At 38.1% G+C, this 20,874-nt stretch overlaps 1 protein-coding gene and 1 long non-coding RNA gene across 4 annotated transcripts; one reads left to right on the forward strand and one right to left on the reverse strand.

Moving 5' to 3' along the window:
- Nucleotides 1-10,718: 10,718 nt before the first annotated feature.
- On the forward strand, nt 10,719-16,440 carry LOC137479084 (uncharacterized). The gene is made up of 3 exons (XR_011001960.1): nt 10,719-10,836; nt 14,771-14,870; nt 16,304-16,440. It is a non-coding gene; the product is annotated as an uncharacterized lncRNA (long non-coding RNA).
- Nucleotides 10,826-15,038, reverse strand: LOC137479070 (UPF0500 protein C1orf216 homolog). Of its 3 annotated transcripts, none has more exons than XM_068199314.1 (3): nt 14,769-15,038; nt 12,210-12,290; nt 10,826-11,624 (listed from the first exon to the last, which is right to left on the reverse strand). In XM_068199314.1, the coding sequence occupies exon 3, from the start codon at nt 11,597-11,599 to the stop codon at nt 10,826-10,828; it is 774 nt and encodes a 257-aa protein (XP_068055415.1). In that variant the 5' UTR covers nt 11,600-11,624; nt 12,210-12,290; nt 14,769-15,038. The 3 variants fall into 3 exon arrangements, with proteins under 3 accessions (XP_068055415.1, XP_068055431.1, XP_068055421.1); XM_068199330.1 differs by lacking the exon at nt 14,769-15,038 and adding an exon at nt 12,884-13,576; XM_068199320.1 differs by lacking the exon at nt 14,769-15,038 and having other exon boundaries at nt 12,210-12,633.
- Nucleotides 16,441-20,874: the final 4,434 nt, after the last annotated feature.

Here is a 20,874-nt window from a genome sequence, read left to right on the forward strand (position 1 = left end):
TAGTAAGATATAAATTATAATATATTATCTAAAGATTGCAGTTATATACATTTATATAAATAAATAAAATAATAATTTAGCTTAGTTTAATCTCTATAGCCTTCTTCTGAAGGTAGTGCTTGGCTAGGAGAGTCTTGTGATCCTCAGGCTGAGCAAGCAGCAGCTGACAGAACCAGAGTTATATCCCAGGTAGGAATTGCACAGAGCTCAGGTACCAGCTGCTGTTTGTGATGCTGGTGAGCACTGTCCATAAACCTTGAAACTTTGAAGAGTGTGAGTGGCTGCCCAGCAGTGCAGGGATGCACCCTGGAAATAACGGTAGCTTCTCCTGCCCACAATTGCATTCCTGCTTCTGTCCTTACATAAGTGCTCATGTGCCCCACAGATCAGTTCATGAGCTCCAAAAATTTCTGTGGGTTGTATCCTTATGGGGTTTCACACTGGTTTGTATTCTGCTAAAGAATCAATTTTTGGAGTCACATAACTTTAGTTTTTAGAGTCTTTTTTTAAGAAGAAGGTTTACAAACTGAGTGCATAAACCGTGGGGACTTAAAAACTGTACAGTTAATTAAAAAGCAAGCATTAAAAAAAAAGCCAGCAAGTTTTCCTACTTAGAAAGGCAATTTAATTGGATTTTGGAAGGAAAGAAAAAAGAAAGAAATTAAAAATCTTTAAATTTTTCCTGACAAATAACATCTTTAATTTCAAATCCCTGGTTCTATTTCCTTGCCTCTGCAATCCATATGGTAACTCTCAGAACAATTATTCAGTATTCAGCTTTTCCCATAATTTCTTTGAATACAAAAAGATACAAATGAATAAAAACAAACCAAACCAAATCAAAATAAAACAAATAAAACCAAAAATTAAAACAAGGCTTATATTCTTTATCTTGTTTTTAATGAAAGAATGAAACTTACAGTCTATGCAACTCCCACAGGGGCCTCTTTTTATGCATCCTTAATGATAATTAACTGACAGTGATTGATGGTTAGTACTGAAGTAATAGTAGATACAAGTGCCCGATTCCATCCAATTCGCTTTTCTATTTTTTATGGGTCCTTGTTTATTTCTGAATAATATCAAATGAATTATTTGTCCAATTATAATTTCACATTTAAAGTTCATCAGGAATGCATTTGCCCAATTGTTCTGTCACTTTGCTGACTGAGATTTCATATAGTCAGATTTCATTCTGCGTCAGGTTTAAGGAGGGCAACTACTTTTGCCTTGGAAATATATGAAAACATTCACATACATTTCCATATACTTTGTAGGCAAAAGTATTTCTGCTGGAAAATGGGCCCTGACACACTGAGGCCGTACAGAATTTTTGAATGTGTCCAGGTGGAATTATGTTGAAGGGAACATGAGTCTTTTTTAGCTTCATTTCAAAATATTGTTGTTAGCATTGTAGTCACCTCTAGGGGTATTTTTTATATGCACTGAACGTTTTTTCTACAAAATCACCTTTGCTGAGAAACTCCCAGAGTCTCACATCCAACTTTGGTCTTGTTGAAACTCACAAACTCTATACATTGACTGCATGAAATTATTGCAATTTGTTCTTTATGCTTCAATCTATTGTTTTAAATAATTGTTGCCATTATGCTGGTTGTGTCACCTTTAAATTTTTGTACATGTATCAACTCTTTTCAAAGGTTTTTGCAGAGGTCTCTTGCTTTACCAGGAAAGTGGTCTAATTTGAAACATGTATATTACAGAGAAGACCTCATGTTTTAAATTTTTTCATCTGAAGGTGAATTCTCTCCAGTATTTTATCATGTCCTGCATTTAAACGATATTATTTTAACTGCTTTTTTAAAAGACTCTTTCTTTTACTGGTTGAAAGAAAAATAAGTTCTTTTTAGACATGCAGCATTCCCTTAACAGCTTCACTGCCCTTTCAGTGTGTCATTACATATAACAAAATGTGCACACAATGCATCCCTTGGGAGTTGAAGCTTATCACGGTGCAGTACTTTCAAAGTGAGTGTTTTATACCATTTGGCACCCTGAGGACATGGGAGGTGACACCAGTGATCTCTCAGGAGAGACCTCACTGATTTCTTACTGCTCTTGTTGATGAAGAAATTAGTCAATAACTATATTCTGTAAATTCCAGCAGCCTTTTCTTTCTTTCTCTCTCTCCCGTAAGACAGAGGCTGTGGTAAAACTGCATCTGCCTGGGCCTCAAGGCATGTTCAGTTCTTGCCTACCTTTATGCCCTCCTTGATGAGAGCAACAAATCAAGTTCAAGCATCCTGTACTGAGGGATCCTTCACTAGCCAGACACTGCTAAGCCCTGACTACTAGGTAAAACTTCCATGGAGGTCTATCAACAAGTCTCAATCATCCATACAGGTTATTGCTCAGGGACAAGGGACATGTCTTTCTGCCCAGGGGCTGCCTGCTGTCACTGAACCATCCTTTTCCAATACAATCAGTGATCATTTGACACACAGGGGACTTCCAGATTTCCAGGATTATGGCCAATAACCTTCCCTACTATGAGAAGAACAACCAGTGGCCATGAATCATGCATTTTTCAAGCAATAGAGAAGATGGGCAATACATAAATACCTCCTTATTTTTGAGGAATGCTTTTCTTAAGAATAAACTGAGAAATGCTGGTCTGTGCACAAGGAAAAGTATCCCTGCCTCACACAGAAATGGCATAATCCCACTGCTTCAGAGATAACTACAAATGGGAAAAAAAAGATTGCAAGAAAACTGAAGGTGTTTTGTTGGATTTTTTTTCACATTCAACTGCAGGAACAAAGCAGCAACAACAAACGATTTTGTGTAGAAAGAAGCCTTTCTTCCAAGTGACCTGAAATTAAATGTTTCCTTGTCACACATTGCGAGCAAAGTAAGGGACACAAAATCATAGAATGGTTTCAGTTGGAAAATACCTTAAAGATCATTCAACTTTTTTTACATAGTGAGAAGCAGCAAAAATAGGAAAGACTGAGGGGCTGCAATCCACTTCCCCCAATTTAAAATATTAGAGCAATTCTGACATCTATGAGTAAATGGGTGACTTAAGTTCAAAACCCATTGGGTAAATGTAGAAAAGGACCTAAGCTCTTCCAAGTCCTAATCTCTGTGTTGCTGAAAGGATTGAGAGGCCAGGGCAGCTACATATTCTGCATTTTAAATTTTTAGTATCAATTTCTTTCATCAGAGAAAATTACTTGTGAATATGACAAAAAAGAAGTGATTTTCAACAGGTTTTCTCCTAAAGTTATGTACACCCACCTATCATATCTGTGAAAATATCATCAGAAACACATACTAATGAAGACAATCATCCAATTATAAATAATTTGTTATCTGACACAATGTTGAATTTCTTCACAACAAGCAAGAATTATAAAATGTATCCAAGACTTATGGAGAGAATTATATGTTCATATTCCATGGTACTTCATGTATGACAAATAACACCTGAGATCATTTTTACATCTAATGCCATAGGGTAAAAGACATCCTTAATTTTATGTGTGTAGGCCGTTATAAAACAAAATAACAGATAGACTGATGTTCCAGATCCCCTTTTTGAACTATCTCTTGATCTCACCAAAGCATGGTTACAGATTTATAAACTTCTGTCAATGGGACTACCTTCATGTTTTGATACTTTTACAGCTTCAAGAGAAGCAAGTTACCAAGGAACTTCTTAGTGAGACATGGAGTTTAAAAAAGGCTTCATAGGTTTCAGGACAGAATCTAATTTTCCTATACAAGTAGTTGTTCTGCTGCAAAACCCAGAGTTCAACACCTAGGTCCACAGAGAAGGAAAGATGAAAGAGCTGGACTTAGTCTCACTGTGTTTTGTCTGTTGTTAATTTAGAGGAATATGTTTGAAAGGAAAAAGCAGGCACCAAACCACACTGGAAACAGAAGCATTGATGTGCACTAAAGAGCAATGAGAACGGAGAGCAGTAAATTAGATATTCCAGCACCTAGTTTTAAACTTTCATTTCTGAAGTTTTGGACCAGGCATGTTCTCCTAGTTCCTGTTGCATGCTCCTACCATGCAATCAATGGAAAATGAACATGTCAGCTATGCATAACCTGAGAGAGACCAAGAACACTGCTGTGACCCCAGTTCAATTTGCAGAGCTGAGATTTTACAGATAAGAGGACAGTCCTCCAACTACATGTACCAGAAAAACAAACAACACCCAAAGCCCAGGTCATTTTCTCTGGGAAGTTTCCTTTCAAACAGATGTATTTAGCTAAAGACATTTCCTCCTAATTTCCTTTGAATTTCTGATAAGCCTGGAAGAGAGCTCTCCTATTTGAAGCAGAATGCTCACAGGACTGAACAAATAATGGGAATAATGATTATTGCTCCAATAATGGGAACAAAGTTTATTTCTACCTCCCTTTGTCCCACTGAGTTTCAGGCCAGGTTTTCTAACGCAGTTCGAAGGTTGTTATAACGCAAGCAACCAGCATCTTTCCAGAGTGGACAAGTTAACTGATTGAAACCCCTGCTGATGTCATGACTCTGTATATGCAATTCTATTCTAACTGGACATTTTACTTGCCAAAATAATATCTAGGTAGGTACAGAAGTTCCAGGTTCTATGTTGTGATACCCATTTACAGAGGCATCCACAAATTTTGAGCCAGTGTTACTTTGCCATCGTGTTATATTGGGGAATTGGAAGAATGGAAAACAGCCTCTACTAAACTTGGTGATTCATTTAAACAAGCTCTGTTTCAGTAAAGCAAAATTTGTACCAGTCTACATCCCAATTACCCCAGACAAATCTGCCATGATTTGTAATTACATTATTATTTTAAATTAATCCATCCATGAATTACAGTTGTCTTTTGTTTATTCACTTGTTTAGGCTGGTCTAAAAAAATGAGCAAAGCTTTCAACCATTTATAATAAAGGCAAAATGATCAAAAATGCCTACTTTTTTTTAGTTTGCATTAATGAGTTCATCCCAAAATATATATGCAATAATAGAGGAAATTAAGTTATAAATGTAGGGATGTGCTCCAAGACACCATGAAAATCTGCATGCAAATGCATAATAATCACAAATCTACATTATTACAATATTAAAAAATACCTACAATTAAATTATCATGTGGAAATAATCATAATGTTATTGGAAACTCAATTATTGTGGCAACCCTTGTCAGAGAATTAGCAGGCTATGGCAAAGGAAAGTCAGACCTGAATTCATCAAATATATATTATCACAATATTACATGTTCACTTCGATTCCATGCAAAGACAAACATCCTCACTCACTAGTATCTGCTCAATGCATTTGTATTATTCATGAACAACTCTGTGATCTTTTATACATACAAAACTGATTGTACGCTGCTTGCCTGAGGCTACAATGCAGAGACACAGAATTAATTTTATTATATACACATGCATGATAATTGTGCAGAATTCGGTCAAATATCAAACTCTGCTCCTGTGCTCCATTATTTTACTTTCCAAAAAGAGGTCTAAGGTCAGCAGCAATTTCTCTTTGGTGACAGTGAAACTCTTTGTCATTTAGAGTAGAAAGTTCCTGGGTACTAACGAGCCTGGTGCTGTGATGAATGGTCACACATTCCCTTTCCTTTCCAACGCCCACTCATCAAAGGGAAAATGTAACTTTTATTGAGATTCTCAAGAATTTCTTGCTTCTCATGCACACAGAAGTCACTTTGGGCTGAGGACTTAGAGACTTCATTTGTCAAAGATGGAGGCAACTTCTTCATTTGTTTTGTAGACTTGGCTAAAATTATGTGAGAAGATGATCAATACAATGAGGGAAACTTATTTGCAGCTGTAAGAACATCTGTTATTTTCAAGACATTTAAGTAAAACCTCTAAAAAATGTTTTCACAGAACCCTCTCCCCTGCTTCAAGTTTTCACTAAACTAAAAAAAAACCAAAAAAAAAAAAAAAAAAACCAAAAAAAAAAAAAAAAACTATTAATACCCTCTTCTTTAATAGCACAAAGGACTTATGGGAAGGTCTCCAAATATAAAAAAGCCAGAGAGACAAAGATTAGTGCCATACAAGACATTTGTAGTTGTTTGAAGACACCAGGAGGTAGAAGTGCATCAAAATTAAGGAGCATGAAAAAGGCATACCTCAAACTCCTGGCAGAGATTCAAATGACATTGAAAATCAGTAGGACATTCAACTTCAATATATTACAATTTAGGTAGCAGCCAGGTTTAGGGGATTAAGTTGTATGTATAAATTTTGGCAGTGATGTCTATTGTCACTAATAAGTGACAACAGAATTCAGAGATGGGTATCAATTTGCACATTGCACAAACAACCATTAGCATACATTTAGCCTAATGATCCAAAAGAGCTATTTCAGGAGTGAGAAGAAGTAAAAGATTATCCTTAACTGAGAAAATAAACTGTCCAGTGTGAGATTCTGCATGCTGAATTAAAAATCAAACCCTGAAACCTCTCTTGTAGTTCCACTCCTCCATCCACCATCCAGGGTTTTGGCCATCACACTCTGAATCCCTGAGTTTTAAAATTGAGGAGCTCTTACTCCTTGCCCAGGGCATTTGAAGTACAGTCCCACTCAAGCATATCCCAAACCCATCTTTGCATTACCGCACTGCTTTCAACAGTCACAAGCTAAAGGCCCTCTCCAATGCATTTATATTCTAGATTCATAACACTTGTATAAATAAACTCTAACAAGGATTCTAAAGGGTCTCTCCTAGTCTACTCATCATCCAGGAAGGATTTAAACAACCTTATCTTTAAATCTATACTTATGTCATGACCAGAGTCCATGCTTTTCACAGTTCCAAGAGCAATGCAGGGTGATTTGCATTTAGCAGTACATGGCTCATAAATTTACCACAACATCACTAATTTACTATAAACCCGTAAAATTGTCACTGCCCTCATTAAAAAATGTGATTGACACACAGGAAAATCTCAGGAAGGAGGAAATGAACAAATCCTTTCATAGCTACATCACAAAAGGTACTAAGTGAACGTGCTAGGCTGTTATCTTGGCAGTTATCATGGCAATCAACAACAGAAACAGCAAAAACACAGTTCTGACCAGTCTTCAGGGCAGCAGTTTAGCTGACTGAAATGCTGGAGATGCAGAAGAAAAGCACTTGTGTAAAAGAGCATCTCAGTAATGCATTTTGTCACTCAAGTGTTTTGTAACTCCATAATGTTCTTGAATATTTCTGGCTTTAGGTTGGCAGAAGCTACAACTTTTTTAGTGTTAGCAACTATTACAAGAGGGCTGACAACTTTTAAATATTCCAGTCTTTGACAGAAAACCCATGATTATTTTCTGCCATTTCAGAAACAGGTGAGCAGCAGGACCTTACAGCTCAGGTAGCATAACTTACCTTCAACCTTTGCCATAAAATACATGAGTTGTTGGGTTGCAGGGAGGATTTCTCCCAGAGATCATTAGTTTGGGAGGCTCTGAAAGTCAGTAAAGATAATGGGGAGAAAGGCCCTACTGAAACTATTCATTTTGTCATCATTACCCCAGTTCCTGTGAGGGCCAAGGGTTAAGTTCAGATAAAAATACAAACTTTAAGAAATTTCATTGGAACTCACACAAATCACCAAAGCTCTTAAGAATGTAAAGAGATCAAACAATATGAGAGGAAACACTTTTATTCAACCTGAGACTATTGCTCAGTTTGATATGTCTGAAAACATCTCAGAGAGTTACCCATGGCATTCTGGAATTTTTTCACTGACCTTCAACTCTCATAATAAACTAAAACATAGAAGGAAAAAAAAAAAAACATAGCTGTTAAGCCACATTTTCCAAGCTTCTAAAATAAACTCATTTTAAAAATTGTATTCCCTTTAACTGTTTTGTCCAACTCCACTTATTAGTAACCACATTAGAAGCACTGGCTGAAAAGAAAATTCTTGCAAAGACTGGCATTATTTCCTCAGTTAATATTTATTTTGTATGTATCCATAGAAGTACTACATGGAAAGACTGTGGCACACACAGAATAACTCTTGGCTTAATTTTCCTGCCAGCTATCAGATAGCATTGCTCATGTACAAATTTTTGGTATTTAATATTCCTAATGCAGAAGCATCTACTGATCCCAGCTAGGATCAAGAAATTTTATGAGATGTTGTACAAAACAAAGATTATCACTGTTCTGCCACAAAAAAAAAAAATTATAGTTGGACAGATTGACAGACTATCTATTTCTGCACTAGTTGTTATGTGAAAAGTATTTTTTAATCTTATAGTCATTCCTTAATGCAAATATGACACTACAGGTAGCTGTATGTAGTAATGTAGGACACTCTTGCAGCAAATGCAGAACAGTGCTCTACTTCAGCAGCTACTGAGGCAAAAGAGTTACTTTCTTTTAACAGGGTTTTTTTGTAGTTTGGTGAGGTGGGGTGATATTTTCATTGATCTATTTTATTTTCATTGATCTATTTTATTTCAGTGGAAAGTTCAACCAGTGTATTCAACCTGAATACACTTTAAAAGACAATTCTTTCTCAGTTCAAAAGAAAAGTTGGCTAACATTACCAACAATATTTTTTGACTATTTTCCTAATGGAAACATTTTGACATTTGGTTTCAAAATGCAGCAATATTTTTGAGATGTGACCTTCACCAATACATCTTTCCCCAAAGGAAGTGATATCATAGTGATTTGCTTGTGCTTGGTTCACATAACACTTACTCTTAACAATGACAAAAAGGCTTTTCTAGTTCAAGAAGTATGGGGGGAAAGAAATTAAAAAATCTTTATGTAGCTCTCTTGGCCATGATCAACCCCTTGAATCCTTCTTGAGAGGCACATGAAGAAAGAACAGGTTACCTTTGAGGCAAATTTAGTATTTAAGCATTCTTTAGTAAACCTGCATTGCTGAGAGAGAACAGATTTCCCAAGGCTGAGCAGAGAGCGAGATGGGATCAGAGCTCAGGAGTATTGTTTCTCAGTCAAATGTGACCACCAGCTCTCTTCTGTAGCCCACTAAAGGCCTCTGGCAACCTGAATTCCCCAAACGAGGCAGTAGAGGATGCTCCTTCAAATATCTCCTTGATGCCAAGGATGTTTCTATGGCAATTCTGCATTCAAAGTTACTGGTTCATGTTGCATGAGAGACTACACAAGGGCCCAAGGAAATGAATGAACCTATCTAAGGTTGTGCATACCCAGGGGGCTTCCATAATTTTTGGGTGTGCAGAAATACAAAGATGGAATAATGACATTGTTGTGCTGCAGTTCATTTGTTGAATTACTTCAATACCTTGCTCACAGATGTGTGCGTGTGAATCTAATCAACCAAACTCCTTGTAGACAGCAGAGATTATTTTGAGAGATTATTCCTGCTTCTGCTACAGGAAAAGAAGCATCAGCCTTTCATAACTTCTTGAATACAGGGAAATGTGTGTACAGGCATATACCAACATGCACATACACTTCCTTGTATATGTACCAAAAAAAAAAAAGTGATAATAAAATTTTTCCTCTATATAGCACATTATTTTTATAAAGATATAGGATGATTAAAAGCAGACCTGCTTTTTTATGCAGAAAAAACCCCACCCCACAACAAAACCCGTTTGTTCATCTAGATAATCAATTATATTAAAAAAAATGAAAAACAACAGGGGGAAAGGAAAGCTGGCATGATCAGAAATAAATATCTGAAAAAAAAGTGATTTTTATGTATCCTTTGAAATCCTAGATTAGGAAATTTTTCTGTAGCTTTTCTTTTGAATTATATTTTATTTCCAATCCTAAAACAGCACATTCAACTATTCAATTTGTTGTTCAATAATAGGGACTCAAATTGCCTTTTAAATGCATACATAAAGGTTGCATCTTTTTGTTTTCATTTTCCCTGCGTGTTTGTTGCATACTGACATCAAATTCCCTGCAGGCATCTTAACCTTGCAATTGGAGAAACAGTGCTCCAGGGTTTTCCACATGTCTAATACACCTGGATAAAAAGTGCTAATTGTCACCAACTTCCATTAAATGACAGCAATAAGGCACAAAATTTGCTTGATTTGCAGATGCTAGTGCCACTGGGAATTAGCAGCAGATTAATAATTGTGCAGACCTTTGAACATTCCCCTGGCACTATCAGCCTGGGTTTCCAGTGCAACGTCAGACTACAAGGCCCTTCTTTTTACATTACTTTCCTGAGGAAATCAGGCTTAGGCATTTGCACTTTTTCCCTGCGTGTGTTTGGCTGTCCTACCTTCCCACAATAATTTCTGATTAATCTTAATTAATTTTTAAAGGAAAGTAGAGGTTGCAAACATACAGTGTCCTCAGCAGTTTTGTTAAAAACTGGCAGCTAGGTAGATATAATCAAGCTTGAGCCTAAGTGTTTCAAATATCCTGGCTTTTCAAATTCAGGTATTCTTGCAGACAAATAAACCCTAATTCTGTTCAAATTTTGTTGGCTCTGAAAGTAGAAGGGAGATGTGCCATATCACATATTCAGCAGGCAGCAACCTTGCATCTAGCCACCTTTATGGTGACAGACTAGGTTCTCAGGTTGTGGTGATTTTTTCTTTTTACAAACCTATCTGCCAAAAAAATCCTTTTCCACCTTGAGGCTTTGAATGGGCATCAGGAGTCAGCTTCTTGCACAGGTCCACCCTTGCTCTTTTTTCCTCCAGATAAACTCAGGGGCCAACGCTATACTTTCTCTCTTCTCCATCTGCTGCTGCTGCTGTTTCCTCTCCGCTCAGCACACACCAGGACACCACCCCTATGGCATGCAAGCTTACTGGCGGCTCGGGTGGCATTGCAAAGCTCATTTCTGCAGGCAGCAACATGATTATGGTGAAGGTGAGGGTGAGGTTGAGCAAATGTGTTTCAACACTTCTTTCTTTGTATTTATCACTGTGCCATAGCATTCCTGCAGCCTGGCCTGCTGCTGCTCCAGCTGCCTATGCAAACTCCTGATGGAGCGCAACAGCAGGAGCCGTCGGTACATTGCTAGCTGGAGCCGGTACTTCTCCTTTTCCTCCTTTTTCTTATTTTCTAAGGTCTCTATTACTGTTGTGGTCTTCCTCCAAATCACATGTCCCAAACTGCAAGAGGCCATGTTGCTCTCAGTGCTGCTCCCTGCCTGCTGTGTGTCAGTCCCTGCCTGCAGGGACTCGCTGGCCTCACCAGGCACCCTCGGGACCTGCAGCACCTCTGAACTCAATTTGCCATCGCAGCAGGGGCTTTTGGCATGTAGGGAGGCAAGGTCCACAGGCAGCAGGTTATCAACTGCTGCAGGGCATGAGGAGGCACCTAAGGATGCATCTACAGCTGCCAGAGGATGCTCAGCCAGGCCAGGGGCTGTCCTCTGTGACTGGCCACCACTAACCATCTCTGGGCCAGTCAGGGTTTTTAGCTGGGCCACTGCCCTGCTGGAGAGGGCAGACAGTCTTTCTGGCACTGCTGAGCTTCCCTTGTCTTCATCGAGGCTGTCTCGCGAAGGGCTGGCAGAGCAACCAGGGGATGCTGTTACAGCAACTTGAGTTGGAAATCTGTCTTCATCATCACTGCTGTTTTGGATCTCCTTTTTATCTCTTGATATTACAGAGGCTTTCTCAGCCATTTAATGCATTAGCTACAGAAACTTTCTGTGGACAAAGTGGAGGTAAAAAGATTTTATTTTCACATACACACACGGAGAAGCCCAGTGCAGAGTGACATTTGAAGAAAGAACCTCTTTTTATATTTAAGAAATGGACCTATTACTTTTCTAATAAAGCACAACCCTTGGGTCACTTCAGGCCATTTCTTGTGATTTGCATTAGATGTTCTTTGAGACACAACATTAATCCAATAATAATTAAAATGATATACTGTACTATTAACATTCTCAAATCTTTAAAGGCAAGTGATCTATCCCTGCAGCACTGGCTGTGCTGACTAATTAAACAGAATACAGTTGTAAATGGGCATTGTAAGCACTTCTCCCATTTAAGAACACAGCTCTAACAAGTGTAGTCTGTAGAGATGGGCGAGTTATTGGGATTGATCAGCTTTAAAGGGAGGTGGAGGTACCACAAACAGCAGGTTGCATTCAAATGCCCTCTCCAAGATTAATCTGTCTGCTACCAGTTTGTTTACAAGGCTGCTTTTCCCCCTCCTATTAATTCTAACAGTAAAGCTATATTAGCACCACGCTAGCCAAAGAAAGGAAAGAGAAACCAAACACTTACCGAGGTTACTGGGGGGAAGGAAAAGAGTTACAGTGCATTGTGTCTGTGTATCATGTTTTCTTGAATGTGAGTCAGCACAATCTGGAACAGAAACATCACAGTGCTGGAGCAGGAGCAGCAGCAGCATTACACTGTTCCACCCAGCAACAACACAGTCAGTCCCAATCACAGAGGAGTGCAGGGCTGCTTTCTTGCTCCTCAGTAGGCATTCCTCCCTGGCATGCAGCTTTTATGTCATCTTTGAGCTTCAAAATGAGTACCAGGATTGGATGGCACTTTTTTCCCACCTCAAAACCAAACATACATGATTCACCCATTCTACAGGGGGCAATACCTGTGGCCCTTCCCATCCCTGACAGTCAGGAAGGATGTAGCACAGCAGCAGAAAAGGATGAGGTATTCTGCACTCCTAGTGTGCATATTTTCCTTCAGAAAAAAAACAAGCTTAGATGAACTTCAGTTGCATGAACAAGCTAAACCTAAAAATAAAGTAATCATTCAGCATCAACCAAATGCTAAACATGAAGACAGGCAGAAGCTGTAGATCGAAGTGGTTAATGTACACCCATGTTTAATGAGGCTGGCCTAATCTTTAAAGAGCAGCACTGCATCCAACTAAACCATCCTACAAAACAATAAACTTTATCTGTACTTCTGATGTTCAGAAAAGCTACCGTCAGCATCATCTCTTGTTGTAGTGCCAGGAACAAAATTCACAAATTATCTACCTGCATCTAATTTAATCAATTTACCATAGGGCTTCAGTTGCCCTAAGACTTTCTCTACTCCATTCTCTAATATAAATAGAAGAAAGAAGCAATCCAAAATACTATCTAAAATCTTCCAGCAGCTGGAAAAGAATGAAAGTTGATCCTATCTCCACTCTACGTGTGCTGCAACACAGATAATAATTTCTTATTTTTCATCTGCACTGACTAGCCTTCTTTCTGATGAATCTGCTAGGATATGCTTACAAACTTGAACAAACAAAGCCTGGTTAATATTAATTCAGATTTGTACCTTGAGATATAACTTGAATGCATTTTTTGGTGCAAGATATAATTTGCACTGAATTTCTAAAATAAACTAAAACTGCTGTGTTTATGTGCCAAATCATGCTGCCAATTATATAAATAATGTAAGACAGGGATTAATATCCAGTGAGTTAATATACAGCGCAAGTTCATATCTTGGTGATTCCCATTTATCTGAATCACAAGCTATGGTAATTGAAGAATATGGAATTCAGATAATGGGGAATTTACTGTATTAACACATTGAAAAGGTTCATTGTAATATAAGATTATGTAGACAGTCCTTTTGTTTCAGCTTCTCTGGTCTCCAAAGCACTGTAGGAATATCTCCCCCTACAAAGAAGACAAGGGAAGGGTGCTAAGGAATGTACCTGATCTCCAGCCACGTCAATACTTTTCTATAGCTTATAGAAAAGTGTGCAGTAGCTTATAGCATTCTTTTCCTCACTTCTACCTCTGTAGCAATTTGCTGCAAATAAGTATTTTCTAATAGTCTAACAAGGCATGAAAAAACAGAGTTTTGTTTTCCAGGGTGTTTTTTGTCATTTTAGTTGCTTGTTTGTGGGTCCTGCTTTTTTTGTTTGTTTGTTATTTCTCTGCTGCTTTATTTTTTTTTCAGCAAAATTTTAGTCAGTACTCTTTAAAGAGATGGACAGGGGACCAAAAAAGTAATTTTGCACACCAAATTAGTGTCACCAAAAATAATAATAAATGTTTTTTACTTGTAGATCTGAATGGAATAAACAGCATCTGATACAATCAACTAAACAATAAAACTCCAATCAAAACTCATTGAGATAGATGGCTTTTCATAGAATTTTATGAATTCAGCTGTAATCTGTGAAGCTTAATAGCAAAAAAATATTCAGTCCATTAGACTTCGAGAATCAGCAAAGTAGAAATACTGTAAAAAATACATATTTGTTATTGCTAAAATACAGGTTCTTTTTATGGTAAGGGCTGCATGAATGTTTCTATTGTTACCCTTCCCTCTGTTGTTCACAACTTCATAAAATCTCAGCTAAGGGACCAGATGGAAAGGTTCTAGCCTCAGTTTCTGCCTAACAGACTGGAGAACAGGGAATGAGACCACACCTCATTTCAATGGAAACATGTAAATGCTTGTTCTGAGATGACACAATGATCCTATTCACCTAAGACTGTTACCTTGATGAAGTGGATCCTACAGTTCATCTCCCTTTTATTTGCAATTCAATGGAGCAGTGGGGACCTGAAAAAGCCTTATGTTAGTTTCTTCTTCAAAAATCACATTGTGCTATTTCCCTGATGAAGAAATAGGAGAGTTTGCTGTTCCTCCTAAGAACTTGTCTCAGGCAGACTTTTATCAATACTACTTGCTCACCCTTGGACTTGTTTTTCTGTTTGTGGGAACCTGGTTCAGAAGCTGCTTCAGATTTCAGTGAACATTGAGGTCAGACCAACACACCAAGAATTCCAGGCAAATAAAATGAAAGCCAAGATGCCTCCAGTTGAGGTTCATTGCCTTTCATTGCCACCCACTCACAGGTTGATGCAACTGCAGCAGTTTCAAGGTGTCAATAGACCCTGGGGAGCCGCCTCCAAGCTGTCAGTCTTGCATGTCCCTGAGAGGTCTATGTCAGCAGAGGTTTTTAATCCATCACACTCTTTCAGGTAATAGCTACAAGGGGTGCTGGGCAACCTGAAGGCTCATAATTGTGAGCACGTGCTGAAAGTCTCTGTGCTTGCAGGCTTGTGGAATGAGTGCTGAGCCATCACAGCTGGGTTTTGTGTGGTAGCAGAAAAGGCCTGGTCACAGGGGAGTCCCTGAAGATAGCCAGGACAAGTATGTATATTTCTCTTCCAGATGATGCCATTCTCCAACATGGACAGATTTGAGGACAGGAAGGTGCTTGGACTTTTTATTTCATTAAGTACAAATATTTTACTGAATTTCAAAGCAAAAAACACATTTACAAACAGCATCAAAGGTGAGATAAGCATTGGTGAAGATAGGCTGTTAAAAGACCAAGGCCTGGGATGTTACATTGTTTTGTATTTCCATCTGGGGAGTATTTTTAACAAAGTATTAAAAAATATCATATTATACACTAGTGTAATTACATATTTTATATTAATTTCTCTTAAAGATCAAAAGCTATATTTTATCTGTTAATGTATGCACTCGCATGGCATTCTATGAGCTCAGTGAGATCCACATGTTTGCATCTGAGGCCTAAATTTTTCCCCAAAGGTTCTTTAAAATCCTTTTACAGGGCAGTAAATTGTGGAATAAAGTCCTATATTCCCTTTCTTCTGCCTTCATACCCAAAACAGGCGGGAGTTAATACAAGCTTCTTTGCATGGCAGGGGATGGTAACAGTATCCCAAGGGGCCAGTGGCTAGCCAGGGATTGCCACCATTCTGCTCTCACACTTGTTTCGTCCACACCCAGGAGTTTCTCCGCTCCTTCTAGAAACAGAGAAATAAGAAATGGAGACCACTGATGACATCAAGGAGTGCTCTAGGTATTTCAGGGGCAGGGAAAAGCATTGCAGGACATATCCATGGCTTTCAAACAGAAGGAAATTAGAAATATTTACAGAGCTGCAGCCCAATTGTGTGTTCTGGAAACATTTAAGGAAAGTAGAGAGAATACATGATTTTACCAGTTAAGAAAGGTTCAATGGCTTCAAACACAAAATTACAGGCATTTGAGCAGACTGTCTGTATATAAAGGGTAAAAGACATTGAAACAGTCTGCCACAAATGGTAAAAATTAGCAGGCTTGCTACCAGTCTCAACAGAGCTGTATGTCAGAGATACAAATCTCTAAGGGAGTATGCTCAAAATGCATTTAGTCTGAGTTGTGCTTGCAAGCATCAAAGTCTTAAGACTGCAGATGCCAAAGTGACCGAAACACTAGGAAGGGCTTGATGACAACTCTCACTACAATATTTCAACAAGTCTACCCCAAACTATGCTTGGGCTTAGCTATTCCCAGGTACACAAAATGAAAAATACATTTATATGGCTTTATAAAGATATTTTAGAAGTTAAATGTTTTGATTTTTCCTCAAGGCAGCAGCTGTTCTCCCTATCGTCTATGTGGAAAGCATTAGTTTATGATTTCAATCACCACTCACTAAGTGAAAGAATAACAGCATCACTGCCCAAACCAGTATAAGCCCACATTCCCGCCACCAGATCCACAGAGTTGTGCTTTTATGCTGAAGCAGCCACAAAGGACTTTCCAAAGTCTTGTTGTGATCTCAGATATCTACTTCAGCCTGCACAACAAGCAGCTGAAGGTTATCACAGAGGCCAAGATGGGAATGGACAAACCATGGGTACAAAAATCTGGGATTTTGCTTTATTTTTCTCCCATCTTGGCAGACCAATCTGTAGTAGGAAGAGCCAGCTGACATCAAATGGGCCAGACTGCAGAAGAAGCACTTCAAATACAGTTCTTAAAATTTCCAGCACATTTCAACACGAAGGAACCCTCATGTTTCTGGAGTGGGTTAAGAATTATTTGCAACAAGGACGTCTGCAGTGTGTACCCTACAAATTAGTGGGAGAATAACTAGAAATCTTTATAGTGACTTTAAAAATCTTTAGAACTGCCAGTTTACCCCATTTACTTTTTCTGTTTCTAATGGAGAGTATATGCTTGTCTATAATTAATTTTCATACCAAAAAGGAAAATCAGATTATACACTGAAAAAAAATATCAATTGAAAAAAATAATTTCCCCTGTTAAGTGAAAAGGAAATTCTAAAGTATCAAAGGTTTCATTATTTTTTTCCCATAATAAAGAAAAGACTTTATTTCATGGTAGCAAAATTAAAAGTAATTACAGTGTGATGGTCCTGCTTCTATTTTTTTAAACTTTAATTTTGTAGAATACCTATAATTTTGTTCAGGAAAAAATAAAGTGAGGGAGAGGGAGAGAAGAAAATGCAAACAAATTTAAAGTAGAAGATTGTGTAACCTGAGATTGCAGTCTTACTGTGGAGAAGAGACTAAAAAATTGTTCCTGCGGAAAAGATGGTACTCAAAATATTTTGAATAACCTCCAGTATTAAAAGATTTAAAGGTATTGCTCCTATACTGCAAGAACTCCATGCCTGGCAGGTGAATACTGGATTACCCAACCTAGCTGTTAGATTTCAGATGTGAAAATGAGTGTGTAGACAACTCACGTGCCTAGTTACAGTTCACATCCGGTATGCAATGAGAGAAAAATCCTTTCTTCTAATGAATATGTAAACTGACTATGTAATTTTTGGTAATTGATGCTTATCCTTGCTTTCATTTTGACACTTGATCATAACTGACAAACTGGCAGCTGAAGAAGAAGAAAACTCTAAGCTGTAAGAATAATAAACAGAGCAGAGTGAGAATTGGAAAAAAACTCCAACATACATGGGAGGAAATCATCAGGAAATGGGGCTAAGCCATAAATGGATTTTAAAAAATTGTTTGGTGTTTCTGCAACTTAAAATGAATGTATAGACATTTCCAGAAGCCAAGTACATTTTTTTTTCTAAAGTTACAACATTAAATATGTATCAGTTTTCTGCCTTAGCTGTTACACTAAAATGGTATTTGAAGAGAATATTAATAAAATTACATTTAATAAAAAAAGTTTTGTTTAAAAACAGTTTCAAATTAAGCACCTAAAAGGAAAATAAAAATTGATTCATTCATTCTGTTTGAGCCTTAACATTTTCACAACTACTACACTGGCTCCTGAGAAGCTTAACTCTGCAGGTCACTATGGAAGACTGAAAAGTGTGCACCTACAAACAACTTCTCAGAAATTCTGCTTTCTCATTCAAAATGCCTTGTTGCAGAGCTATACAGCTTTATTAATAGTGTCTACATAGACTCACCTGCTGTCTGTTGTCCACACACAAATACCAAAAAAAAAAAAATAATCCCCAAGGTCATTTGGGGCTGAGAAGAAGGTCAAACTTGCTCACTCCTTAATACTTTTGAAGCTGCTAATGTGACTGAGATGGATGAGAGTGAGTAGGATACAAGCCTGTCTGTCAGCAAAACACATGATCTCAGCAATATAAAGTGTAATTGATCTAAATCTCAGCTATAGCAGTTAACAGACTCCAAGAGGGAGAGAAGGCTCTTGGAACGCAGGGCTTGTTGTACTTGACTATGTTCTTACTTTGCAAAATAGACTTTGCTCAGCAACCTGGCTTTTTGCAGCTTGCTTCCAGTGGTTAGTACAGATAGTATTTTCACACCAGCAGTTTCATTTTTACATCCAGAGACTCTTTGCTGAGTCTCTGTCAAAGTCCAATTCATTACCTGATGAATTATCAGCTAAAACCCTACCACTTTTCTATAAGAAAAAAATTTAAGCAATTAGAAAGTAGCAGAAAAAAGATATATAGAGATAGATATATATATATATATACATACAATTAATGAAAGATAAGCTTTCAAATGTTTGGAGGTTTATTTTAGAGATGTGTATCCACAGATACTTATTTCTTTAGTAAGAATAAATTCAGAGTCCGATTTCTACTTAATTTAATAGAGAACAGGTTAAGAAAGAAGAATGCGAGATACCAATCCCACTGAAGTCTCAGACTGAACAGAAAAAAAAATGCAACCTTCCCAGAAAGAGTGAGCACAATTAAGTTCTGGATGTCAAAAAGAGGAAAAGCTTCCTTGTACCACTTATGTTGCCTGCAGCCTTGTCTGCTTGAACCTTGAACCCTGGTTGAACCTCCCTGAGCCCCAAGCAAAGGTCCTGCTAGAACCCCCCAGCATGTGTGGTTCAAAATCCTCCTTGGGCCTAGAAGACACTATCGAGCTGTTATTAATTCTAGTGACACCAGGACGCAGTTTTTATCCTCAGTCATACTTTTACTGAGCTTCCTTGAGATCTACCTGAAGAGCATTAAAAGGACACAGAACATAGTCATTGCCATCTGTCAGTGTATTATCTGTCACCTTGCAAGCTTTCCCCCATCCTTTCTAAACCCGCTGCCAAGGCACCACCAGCACCACCTTTTTGACTCCTGAAGAGATCCCAACACTTAGTGTAAGTATTGTACCAATTAAGACATTGAGAGCAGTAAGCAAAAACCATAATGTCTGGCCTCACACTTAGCAAATTACTCACAGTTCCTTGCTTCCCTTCACAAGATTGTCTCGATAACAACTATTGCCAGTAGGGATCTGAGGCAATGAGTGTAGCAAAGAACCCTAACAAATACATGCCTACATATGTGAGCTCTACTTCCTTAGGCAAAAATAACAAGCCAAATGAGTGAAGGATCTGCTGCTCTCGTATGTATGGTAGCTGTGTATACACTGATGTGCATGAAGCTTCCAGAGACTTCTATCACAGCTTGTCAAATTGCCACAGCTTGTCAAATTACTGATTTCAGAAACTTGCACTACTCCCAAAGGAAGGTTGCTGCTTTGTCATTTTACAAAGGTGGCACACCTCTGAGTTTCTTTCAGTGTAGGTTGAGAACTTCATGGTATGTATGCCAGAAGGAAGTGGAATTGGCCAAGTTGAGCAAGTTAAGGCAATCCAAAGGTTTGAGACAGGGCAAAAATAAATCCATGAGGAAGGACACAGTACAGGCATAAACAACACCCACACAGACTATCTGAGGTCTTGCTTTCTTGCTTGGAAAAATAAACTCTTTCTGAACTCTGTTCATTTTTAAAGACAAAGCCTTCAAGCTTAATGGACAAAAGTACAAGTCATAAGTACAGGACACTTAATCTAGGTAATTTATCTCATCCTTCAGTGTTTTCAACACAGACAGGAGCAGCTGCCACTTGGAACAAGCTTCCTCTAACTTCACTTTCAAACGACATTAACTTTCAGATGACTAAATCCAGAGCAGTTCACCTTAACCATGAGGCATGTATTAATGAGAGAGACTGAAAGATCAGTCTTACCACAGTTCGAACAGTAACTGTTTTCACCCATGGAGAGGGTGATCCTTGCACGGCTACAGCCAAACAGCTTCCAGCAACCTGTGTTTTAGGGGTTTCCTGTGCTTAGTGCTGCATCTAGATAGCTGCATTTGACGGTCATTGATGGAACAATTTTCCTAATTCCCCTTTGAAGATAATTATGCCTTTTGGTTTCTATAACATCCCATGGCAATGAATTCTGCAATCTAATTTTATGTTGCATGACTAGCATTACCGACAGAGCAAGCCACACCTTTCCAGGGATTCAGTAACATGCTGACACCATTTTACTTTTGTCTCATTTAATCTCATAATTCATAAGCAATACAGCAAATTTTTCTTCAGCTATCTGGATTTTTCCCCAATATCAAAAAGCTTTCTCAAAGCAATGGCTGTCAACAGGCAAATGATCTGGTATACTTTTTCACAGTGTTGTATTACACACATAGCTCATTCTACCATAAACCTCAGGATGGCTGAGGCTGTTCAGCAAAGGTGGCAAATAATAAATAATAAATAGCTGTTTGCAGAAAGAAATGTGAGGCTTGGAGGGGACAAGGGACCCTCTCACAGTCCTGGAATTGTGTGAAAAGGAAGCAGTGAAATTTCCCTGGAGGAGAAAACCTAGGAGAAACCAGTAGGAGTTTTAGAGAGAGAGTGAATAAGAAAAAGAGAAGGGGAGACAG

Source organism: Anomalospiza imberbis, chromosome 1 (assembly GCF_031753505.1).
Source record: "Anomalospiza imberbis isolate Cuckoo-Finch-1a 21T00152 chromosome 1, ASM3175350v1, whole genome shotgun sequence".
NCBI classification, from domain to species: domain Eukaryota; kingdom Metazoa; phylum Chordata; class Aves; order Passeriformes; family Viduidae; genus Anomalospiza; species Anomalospiza imberbis.

What these genes read in the sequence shown, in the direction of transcription:
- LOC137479070 (XM_068199314.1), bottom strand. Translation starts at nt 11,599, where the DNA reads ATGGCTGAGAAAGCCTCTGTAATATCAAGAGATAAAAAGGAGATCCAA.